General features: G+C 44.4%; 1 protein-coding gene across 1 annotated transcript; it reads right to left on the bottom strand.

The window, feature by feature from the left end:
* Positions 1-8798: 8798 nt before the first annotated feature.
* Positions 8799-11427, bottom strand: LOC137744526 (disease resistance RPP13-like protein 4). The gene is made up of 2 exons (XM_068484322.1): positions 9473-11427; positions 8799-8934 (listed from the first exon to the last, which is right to left on the bottom strand). Exons 1-2 carry the CDS (start codon positions 11425-11427, stop codon positions 8799-8801), a joined length of 2091 nt encoding a protein of 696 aa, XP_068340423.1.
* Positions 11428-11686: the final 259 nt, after the last annotated feature.

The following is an 11686-nucleotide window of genomic DNA, read 5'->3' as shown; positions in this document are numbered from 1 at the left end:
TTGGAGTTGCTCTACCTAAACCCATATTTTCTCATGGCCATTCAAAATCTCCCAAACCACGCTCGAGATGATTACTTTAGACCATACAAGGGCTTGTTCAATTTACATACTACTCCTAATTGTGAAAGTGATGAATACCCCATGGAATATCCATATATACCTCATCTATAAGATTCTCATGTAGGAAGGCGTTCTTCACATCAAATTGTTGTAAAGGCCAATTTAGGTTTGCCGTCAACGAAAGCAATACCCTTATTGTATTGATATTTGCTACTTGGGCCAATGTCTCTGTATAGTCATGTCATATGTTTGAGTATAACCATTGACGACCAATCGTGCCTTGTAAGCTTTGTACTTCATCGTATACACCTACTTACACCCAACTGTCTCTTTTCCTCACTCATCTCTACTTCCATTGCCTTAGTCCACCTAATGTCGGTTAGTGCTTCTTTCACAGAGCTCGGAACACTATCCGCTAATATTTGTTGTGTAAAAGTTTTTTTTGGTTCCGACAATTTATGTGATAACACATAGTTGGCAATGGGATATTTAGACCCTTTTTCTTTATCCCGAGAGTATCAGTTAGGTGGTTTTCCTCGGTTGTACCTATAAGGTAATTGATAATTCGAACTGTTCGATACATTAATAGGGGAAGTGAGACTTACCTTAGGAATATTCTTAGGAGTATGGTCATCCATTGATAGTATATTTGGAGACGAGAGGGGGGAAGAAGTTTCAACATCTTGATTCACAGTAGGGACTGCACTGTCTGCAGTCGTTTCAAGTTGCCGGGCTTCTGCAACTGGCAGTGTCATGGGTGTTGCTGGAAGTGTCGTGGATGCTGCTGGATGTGATGGCCAATTCTGCTCTTCACTTGTTGTCTCCCCTTGAATAGAAGAGTTGGAGGAAGATGAAGAATAATACATCTCGAACTCCAAGAAAGTCACATTCATAGTGGTACATGTTCGAGTGGAGGATGATAACCTAGGTTGCACGGACACTCCAAAATCCCAAAGTGTTGGAGTGTCAGACACTTCGGCACGCTGACACACCCCCTACATGAGTTGGATACGGTCAAGACACCGGTCAACGGGTTGGACACGCCTCAGATACGCCGCCAACACGGGTTGAAAAATATTTTGAGGCAGTTTTTGAATTATTGAAACATTTGGGGCATTCTCACTGCGGGGTGGACACCGGTTGGAGGGTGGATGGGCTGAATATGGGTGGGTTAGACTTGGTGTTGGTGGAGAGGATGGTTGCTGGGGATAATGGGATGAAAGGAAATTCAGTGAGGGAGAAGACATGGGTTTGGATAGCTGAACAAAATATGTTTTTTTTTTTTTTTTTTTTTGAAACCAACTAACCGAGAAGCCTACAGGAGGCAAGCAGCAGAACAATACCAAGCAGTGATAATGGAGATACCACAAGACCCCCCCACCAAGTAGAGGCGTCATCCCCATCACCACCACACCCAAATTAGTGAGGACAAGGTAGCCCATCATTGTTCAATACAAAGACCAACGAAGATGGAGGCCTTTCGACCCATACAACATCACACATCTCCGGAAAATCAACCGACGCTAACTCATGCGCCACACAATTAGCTAATCTGGGCACTCATGAACAACGGCAGTCAAGAAAATCCCTCCCCATTTGCTTAACCCGAGCCAACATGGGAAAGGCCTCCCAACTACCCACAGACAGCGAACTAGAGAGACATTTTATAGCTTCCAGGGAGTCAGATTCCAAGATGACATACCTTAATCCCAAAGCCGCTCCTAACTGGCATCCATGCATCAACGCTGTGGCCTCCGCAGCAGCCACCGAAGGAGCCCTGATAGCGTACCTCGCGACTGCCACCATCCTTCTGTCCTGTCCCCGCGCAATCACTCATGCAAAACCCAATTTTGAGGCCTTGGACCAGCTAGCATCCACATTAATCTTCACAAAAGGATTGACCGGAGCACACCACCGCACGGCCTGATTTTCCTTCCTCCCGTCGCCCACATTTCTACACCCTGCCGCTGCCTTTGCACCAAAGAAAGAGCTCACCGCCATAGTGATCGCAGCCAACACTTTTGGAGGACATAAGGGCACCCATTGAACACAAAATCACAGCGGGCCTTCCAAATACACCAACACGTAAACACAATGTAAGATCACCTCCATTTTGTATCGCCCGTGGTGCACATGTTCGGAGAGAAGACCGCCTGAATCCAGTCCACCCAATCTGGGAGAGAAAGCCGATCCACTTTGTAACCCAACGCCCCACCAAACCATATAGGTTCCACCCAAGAACAGGAGAGGATCATATGCTCCGTGGTCTCATCGTGGCAGCAACATATAGGAAAAGTGGAGGTCTGAGAGGATTTCCGGCGGAATAGAGCATCCCGAGTAGGAAGACAACCATGCACAGTAAGCCACAAAAAATGCCGCAGCTTGGGAGGCACCTCCAACTTCCAAATACCTTTCCATAAACTCCTGGGGACCCCACGAACAGAAGGCCGCCGAGTATCTCTCACCTCTAGCGATCTATCTTGCAGCCATCTATATCCCGACTTGACCGAGTAACACCCGTTCTTATTAAACTCCCAGACAAGCTGATCTTTACGACTTAAATCCCCCAGAGGCGTCTCCTTAATAGCCTGCATATCCTCCCCCGAAATGATAGGTTGCAAGAAACCAAGGTTCCACCGCCCCGACTCCGGGCAAATAAGATCACTAACACGTAAGCCAGGAGTGATCGCAACCGGGCCAAACGGCATCAGATGTCCAAGGGGCAAGGATGGCAGCCATCTGTCCTGCCACACCCGAACCTCCTGACCCCCCATAATCTGCTAGTGAGAACCCTCCCTGATCAAGTCCCTACCACAAAGAAGGCTACTCCACGCCCAAGACGCCCGACCACCCTTCTTCGCGTCCCATATCGAGCAATGGGGAAAATACCGAGCCTTGATAACCTGAGCTCATAACGATTCAGGTTCAGTGATTAATCTCCAGCACTGCTTAGCAAGCAAAGCATCATTAAATTCCTGAAAGTTTCTGAATCCTAAGCCTCCCAACTCTTTAGGAATACCCAAAACCTCCTTTGAAACCCAATGAATCTTATGGGCTCCCTCCTTACATCCCCACCAAAATCCAGCCACCAATGCATCCAACTCATTACAAACAACTTTGGGGAATTTGAAGATACTCATAGGATACGCCGGAATAGCTTGGATTACTGCCTTGATTAAAACCTCTTTACCGGCCCGGGATAGCGAGCTTTGTTTCCACCCTTGTAATTTTTCCATAATTCTTCCCTTCACATAAGTAAGACCACGCTGCTTCGATTGACCCCAAATAGCAGGAACCCCCAAATAGGTCCCCGGATTATTAACCACAACCATGCCAAGAGACCTCCCTAACTGATCAGCGATCCCCTTTGGCACATTTACCCCAAAGAAAACACTAGACTTCATTAAATTCACCTTCTGCCCAGAAGCAACACAGAAGCTCTCAATCAAATGTCTCAGATTACGGCAGTTTTTCTGATCAGCACTCAGAAGCAAGAAAGTATCATCAGCAAAGAAAAGGTGAGAAATCACAGGACCCGAGCTGCCCATCTTAACCTCCTCCAACCGACCCTGACCAACCGCACCTTGAATCATTTTGGACAAAACCTCCCCCACAAGAATAAATAAGTAAGGAGACAGAGGATCCCCCTGACGGATACCCCGTGAGGGAACAAAGGGCGCCCCGGCCTGCCCATTTAGGAGAACCGCAAATTGTACAGACGATAAGCATCCACTAATAAGCGATCTCCATCTACTACAGAACCCCATTCTTTCCATAACTGCATCCAAAAAATCCCATTCCACCCGGTCATAAGCCTTCTGCATATCCAGCTTAATACCCATCTCAAACTTGTTCCTTGCTTTCCTCCCCTTCAGAAAATGAAACATCTCATGGGCGATACCAATGCTGTCCTGAATTTGTCTGCCCGCCACAAAAGCATTCTGAGACGTAGAGATAATCGTTGGTAATAAGACCTTCAACCGGTTGGCGAGAATCTTAGAGAGAATTTTGTACGAATAGTTGCATAAGCTGATAGGCCTAAATTGCGACACATACTCCGGGTTTGGAACTTTGGGAATCAACACAATATGGGTCAGATTTAAATGCCCCGTACCCGCTGACTCCCGAAGCAAATCCCTGACCAGAGCAAAAATATCCTCCCTCACAATCTCCCAGTACGTATGATAAAAAATTCCCTGGAAACCATCAGGCCCCGGAGCCTTTAAAACGCCCATTTGCATCGCTGCCTCCTTAATTTCCTCTTCCGTCACAGGCGCAATTAATGCCGCATTCATCTCACTAGTAACCGAGGGAGTCAAACAGTTCAACAGCGCTCCCTAATCACGATCCCCAGCCGTGCAAAAAACAGAGGTGAAGTGATTTTCCACCAATTGGCGGACTTGAGACGGTCGATCTACCCAGCTTCCATTCTCATTCCTTAGCTTCACAACCTTATTTCTCCGACGCCTCTGAAGGGTGGAAGAGTGAAAGAACTTAGTGTTGGCATCCCCCTCCCTCAACCATTTTACTCTTGACCGCTGGCACCAGTAGCTCTCCTCTTGAAGCCTTAGCTCATCAACCAGCCGAGACTTCTCCCTAATCTCTGCATAATTCGGACCCCAATCACACTGAAGTGTATCTAACTGGGAAAAAAGCTCCTGGATTTTGTAACTCCGCCCCTTGAACTTCGATTGGTTCCACCTGCTTAGTCGAGAACGGCACTCATTAATTTTCCTCACCCATCTATTCACAGAACTACCATGCTGCCGACCTTCCCAACAACTTTTCACCAGCTCCTTGCACTCCTCCTCCACCGCCCAGTAAGCCTCAAACCTGAACAATTTCCTCCCTTTCGGCCCCTCAAGGTTCGAATTCAGGATAATTGGGCAATGATCCGAGGCTAATTCCATTCCGTGCACAACATGAGAATTCGGCCAGCATTCCTGCCACCTCTCGTTCGCAAGGACCCGGTCTAAGCGTTCCTCCACCCACTCCCCTCTTCTCAACCCTCTCCAAGTAAAGGTCGATCCATGAAAGCCCAAATCCAGCAACTGAGATGAAGACATGAATTCTTCTAAGAACCTAGGCCTATTATACAACACCTCCACACCTCCAGACTTCTCATGGTCCCAGATATATTCATTAAAATCCCCTCCATAAATCTACGGGATATCCGTAATGATAAAGCGATTACCCATCCAATCCCAGAACACCGATTTCTCATTTCTATAAGGGTTCCGTACACCCCCGTAAGCCGACACCAGTGGGTTTGCCCTTCACCTTTCATAACAGCATCAATAATATGCTTTGACGAATATATAATCTTAACCTCCAGGTTGTCATCCCACCACAAACTCAGACCTCCAGATCTTCCATTTGGCGAAACATCGAAACCATTTGAGTAGCCTAAACGCCTTCTCACCCCACAAATTCTATGATCTTTCATCTTAGTCTCAGATAAAAAAATCATAGAGGGTCTCCTATTGCGAATTAGCCCATGAAGAGCCCTGACTGTCGTGTCCGACCCTAGCCCACGACAGTTCCAGAAGATGTAACTCATGGCTGGCTTGCGGCTGTTGAAGGCCAGCCCCCACCGCCCCGAGCTGTCATGCCCGCCTTCCTTGCCACCCTCCTACCACTGGCAGTATCCGACCCCCCAACCGATAACTCTTTTCTCGCCTGATGCTCACTTATTTCCTCCTTATTTGCTTCCGGAGTACTTACCGCACATTTCACCATTTGACTCCCTTCCTTCGAATTTAAGCTCCTCCAAAGCTCAGCCATCCTGCCTTGACATTTCTCCTCCATATCTGGGCCTCTGGGTTTCTTCTGTGAGACTGAAGTTAATAATACCTCCTGCGATTCCACACCCCTTTTGATCCCCCACATTTGGTCTTCACCCTGGGCCGACAATACTTCATTGACCCCCTGATTATTTTCCGCCTGTCCTTCCCCCCTTGGTTTTATGCGTTCTATACTAGAACTGGACGACAAGTCCTCACCCTCCGTCCGCCTCCTTCTCCCCCACTTCTTAGGATCTGTGCTCTGAATCGTTGATGTCCCCCCCTCCCCCCCGACTCAACTATTTGTGTACTCTCTTGGCCCTGCCCAACCGACTTCCGTAAGCTGCCTTGATTCTGAATAGTCGCGTTGTCCGGTCTGCGCACCTGCCTGCCTGCCGGCGTTCTCCCCTTCCTACGCATTCCACTCTCGTAACTGCAACCACACCCCTGACCGAATGCGCCTTTAACCACTCTCCATATGCCACTGCCCCTTCTCCAGTCACCTCAATTGTGCACTCAGTGTTGTTATGCCCTATCCGGCCACACCGGTAGCAGAAATCCTGGAGCCGTTCATATCGAAATTCAACCCAAGTATCCCTGTTAGTATCCCTCCGAATCCAACATCCCTTGAATAACAGCTTCTCCGTATCCACTAGGATTCGAACCCATAGAAATCCCCGAGCAAGACCGGGATCCTCCATGGCTATAAACTTTCCAGCCTCTTTGGTTAATCGATGGATATTATCTACAGAAGCTAAGCCCAGAGGAATTCCCCTGATTTGAACCCAAAATGGAACGGCATCCAGTTCCAGTTCCTCTAGAGCGAGCTCCGGCGGCCACTTCACTACAGAGAATACCTTTTTCATCACTGCCCATGGTACCTGCTCAATGATTTTGGAAGCTACATTTTCATCTTTGGCCGAAATGACAAAGACATTCTCCCTTACCCATTTTATTTCAACCTCACCCAATTCTTGCCAAGCTGCTCTGAGAATGTTCCTGACTCCCCATTTATTCACTGGTTTCTGAGTGAGAACTTTCCCAACCAATTTGATTCCCTGCTCCATAGATGATAACTCCAGCGTCTGATTTAGTTGAACTACTAGCTCCTCCACCCCCCTGTTCGCCATTCGGTTGGAAGCCCACTTTCGAACTCGCCCAGTCTGAATCGCAGGGTACCCTTTAAGTTCTGCACTCTTCCTCAAAAAGCACAAATATCCCTCTCGGTTTGCCTTCTGAAACCTTTTGTCAACTCGGTCGAAATAGCAGCTCATCAGTAAAATCCTCATAAATGTTACCAGTCGCCCATAATGAACTCTGATATGCCAGCCTTGTTGGAACAGACCCCCTAACTGCACAGCTACTATAAGCCAGTCCATATCACATTTAAGCTCAATACGACCCCTTGGCAGTTTCCCCATTACTCCCCACCCACCAAGCACTTCTTCCTGACTCAACTAACCCCACCCCCAATCTAACAAATTGAAGTTAATACCCCCTACCAGATTCTCACCAATACCCCCTCCACCCTCGACAAGAAACTGTCAGCTTTGAGGAACCCCCAATTTTTTACCCAACACCCTAACCCTACCCACACAAACCCAAATTGGACGAAATTATCACCCCCACCAGGTCGACCCAACAACCCCAACAATCCTCAAAACGAAGAACGCCCTGATTTGACAAAAACTCACCCCCTTACCCTCGCCCTAACTCTACCCTCCCTACCTGTCAACTCTCCAGGCTCACCGTAAGCCACCATCCATCATAAAAAGGCATACAAAAGCAGAATCCAAGAAACGCAAGACTCGCAATCAAGACAAACCTGAAATCCCCACGCACAGAGGCGGATCTCACAAGGGAGCAGCACTCTCACACCACGGAGAGAAAAATTACAGGTCCACTCCTAAACTTAGAATTGAGAGCCTTTTAACTTCACATAAAAGTTGAGAGTTTCCTTCAGAACAAAATATGTTTGGCAAAAAGGATAAAAACTTCCTACTTCCACGTTCTCTATCATTCTCTTCCTCTCTCCTTCTATTTCAAAAACAAAAATAAATTTTTTTTTATGAAAAATCAGCCTTTTATCTTTTTTGCCAAACATATGTTGTTCTGCTATCCAAATCAGCCCACACATAACCAATTGGCAAAAAGGATAAAGCCTAATTGGTTATGTGTGGGCTGATTTGGATAGCAGAATAACATATGTTTGGCAAAAAAGATAAAAGGCTGATTTTTCATAAAAAAAAATTTATTTTTGTTTTTGAAATAGAAGGAGAGAGGAAGAGAATGATAGAGAACGTGGAAGTAGGAAGTTTTTTATTTTATTTTTTTTACAATTAGAAATATATTAGGATTACATGTAGGTAAGGTTTTGAAAAAAAAAAATAGCAAAATTTGGTTGTGTGAAATTACATTTCTATCTCATATTTCTTATTCATGTTCTGTATTAATTAGAGGGTTAAAATGGTAATTTCATAGATTTTTAGTTGACAATGAATGTTTTATTAATTAGTAAATATTAGTAAAGATAAATATAAATGATGTTATTATTTTTTTTGTTCCGTTTATTTGTTTCTCTCTCCATGGAGGGTATATGCTTAGTTAAACATAGAGGTAAGCATATTTCAGTTAGAGGCTTTATCACAGGAATCTTTATTTATTACAGATTTTTATACATTCATGTTTAATTATAAATTTGAAGTATTATTTTTAATATATGTAACATTTATTATAATTTTATTATATTTTATTGCCATACCCTTAGTTGTGTCCGTGTTCTATTTTTTGAGATTTGTTGTGTCATCGAGTCGCGTGTCGTCGTTTCCGTGTCCGTGCAACTTAGATGATAACAGCGGTATGAAAAGGAATGCATCATCTAAATAATTATGCAGGTAAATCACCTTTGGCTTTTGTTTGGCAAGATTCTATAAGCACCTTTGGCAGCCTCGTCACTCACTTGTCTGCATTGCCAAGTAATTCCTCGCTTAATTCCTGTTCCACAATGCCAGAAGAAGTTGACAGCACTATCGAATCGTAAGAGCTGCTAAAATTAGATCTGCAAATCCATTCTTTGCTGATCGCAACAACTCTGCAGAAGAAAAACAAAGATGCCAAGTTATGCACGAGAACATGAATATGTAGGAAACAACAACAGTAACTGAAAAAAGCAGAAACCCTGGTTCCATCCCTCCTTTCTTACATCCAATTAGTTTTACTTCAATCATTCTTCTCCGCGGATCAAAGCAGAAACCCTGGTTCCAGTTTCTTTTTAAGTTGGACTACAAAATATGGAAGTCCAAAGAAGTTTGAAACATTGTCCACTCTTTCTAGTTCATATTTGTAAACTCGAAGTGACATGAATCATCTTTGCAGAGACGAGTAAGTATCAAGGTGTCTATAGTTTTATAGATTCCCATGACAATATTTACACAGAGGTAATTTCTCAATAGCTTGAATACAATCCACATTCAACTTTGGAGCAACATTAAATTTCAATAAACAGACTAAATTCACTTTCCAAAGAAAAAGGCAAAAAGAGAGCATAGCATTAGGGGGAAAAAATTGACGATATACTTCAATCAATCTAGTGAACCTTCAGTTTAACTGTTTGAATGCATCACACTCACGCGGAGATGATTTCATTCGTTCCATTTCGCGGTTTCAACCAGACTCCACTCTCATCACATGGGAAGAAAGTGAGCCTAGGGCATCTAAATTTCTCCACATATGTTAAATGTGGAAATGACATCTGCAGTTCATTCCAGTCCATCTTTAATTCACTCAAGAACTTCAGACGTAATATCTCAACTGTCCACTTGTCATTCTCCTCCGCATGACCTAGATTTCGAAGCGGCCCTCCTCTAACGTAGAGCTTTTTTAGGCTCTTAGGCCTACCGGGCACCAACCAGCTAGGTGCTGTCATCCTAGGATAGCACTGAAGGTCCATCTTCTCAAGTTCCTCAAAATATTCTCGATTTTCCTGAATATGAGTTTTGGTCCCAGTTGGTCCTCCCAGCTCTGGTGCAGCATTGGCTTGGATGGATAACCCTCCCCACACTATTGTCAGCTTTCGAAGTGATTTAAGATGTTGGAAATCAATTAGCTCTTGTTTGCTGGGAAAATCTTCCCTGCTAGTGCTGATTGTCAATTTCCTCAACTTCTGCAATGCTGACAAATCCTGAAGAGTACATGGAGTATCATTCTTATGATATTCGCGAATTATGAATCCTTTAAGAACTTGAAGTTCTGAGAGCAAGGCAATCCCCTTAGGCATATGCTCTAGCAAGTAACACTCGGACATATCCAAGTGTGTGAGATTCTTAAGCAAGCCTATTCTTTCCGGAAGTACCTCTAAGTTGTGACAGGTACTGAGATCCAAGATCCTCAAACTAACAAGCTTGCATACAGAATCAGGAAGCTCCATGATCCTCGATATTCCTCGTAGACTGAAAAATATCAACTTTACCAAATACTGCAACCCGTGGAAGAATTCAGTGTCATCTACTTCAATGTGATGCTTAGCTCTGTTGTGCCACCTTCCAAGATAAAGAACATTCACATTCCTCAACTTGGACCACTCCACTTTGGAAAAATCTGGATAGGACTCATTGACATTGAATATCGTCTGCAGGTTTTCTGGATCGCCATGAGCTCTTACCTGCATCAGATGCTGAGAACCATTCATCAAACACGCACGTCGAGACCATGAAAATTCGGTTGTGGGGTTCCCCTTATTGTCAAAACCAAAGAATCCCACTTCTTTGGCAATAACAATCACCGCAGAACGAATAATAGGATTCATTTTAAAACTATGCACCACGGAAGGTCTCCGTTTCTTATTAACAGGTTCAACGCAGCCCTTCTTTGTTATTTCTTCAAATATACCATCAGCAATTTCCAGAACCGTCTCTTTGCCACCAACCGGAGGATTCACAAACCCTTCTCCAACCCACCATTGTATCAAAACCCTCTTCTTTACAACCTCATTCACAGGAAACACGGCAAAACACAACAAACAGAGCTTCGTAGTAACACGAAGACTGTTATAAACAACCTGAAATTCTTTATAAGCCGGGCTTTCTTCAAACACCTTACTGAAGTGTAAGCCAGACAATTTGTCAAGCACTTTGTTGGGATGATGGGACTCAATGCCAGTAGACAACAAAGACTTTTCCTTACTCAACAAAAGTTTATGTGGGGATGGAAGTAGGAGTTTCAGTTTGATGATGGTCTCGTTGAGCACCTGCAGTTTGGGCTGAAATTGCTTAGCTTGTGAGTCAAGGATGTGGGATCGCGTTGACTGCTGATACAATAGGTGGCGGAGGCTGTGTTGAGCCTGTTGGAGGATCTTGAAAAGATTACTTGCGCTTTCCTCAAAGTTCTTTAGTCCTGTAAATGCATGCTGGATGTAAGTGAGGTCTTTGCGTAATTTTTCAAATTGATTGGCCATTTCAAAGTGGCTGGCGGAGAGGTAGACTATGGCCGAGGAGAATTGGGCAAGGAGAGAGGGAATGATGGTTTCTCTGATTCTCTCGAGGGACAAGATTTCATTGGGATTTTCAGAGGAATTGGGAGTAGACATGGACGTGCTTCAAGAAAGCAAACAAAATCCTAAGCTTATAGCAACAATACAGAAAAAGCAAGAAAATAATTAAAATAAAATGTTTGTGCTGACAAGGTTAGCTTTCCAGTGCTTTTATATACAAATTTCTAATCGTCAGCAGTACAAGTCTCTTTTCCCAGACAATACGCCAGGTACCAAAAACTTTAGAAAAATGGAGGAGGAATCCAAATTATCTGGGTTGTACGCCAAAGATCAATTCCAACTAAACAAAAGGAAA

This window comes from Pyrus communis, chromosome 9, assembly GCF_963583255.1.
Source record: "Pyrus communis chromosome 9, drPyrComm1.1, whole genome shotgun sequence".
NCBI lineage: Eukaryota > Viridiplantae > Streptophyta > Magnoliopsida > Rosales > Rosaceae > Pyrus > Pyrus communis.
Note: the sequence above shows the minus strand (reverse complement) of the source record. Positions and strands in the feature narration are given on the sequence as shown.

Excerpts from the sequence above, each read along its gene's own strand:
- LOC137744526 (XM_068484322.1), bottom strand. The coding sequence starts at position 11,427 with ATGTCTACTCCCAATTCCTCTGAAAATCCCAATGAAATCTTGTCCCTC. Across the intron at positions 8,935-9,472 it reads ACGAATGAAATCATCTCCGC|AGTTGTTGCGATCAGCAAAG; the intron begins GTGAGTGTGATG and ends TTTCTTCTGCAG.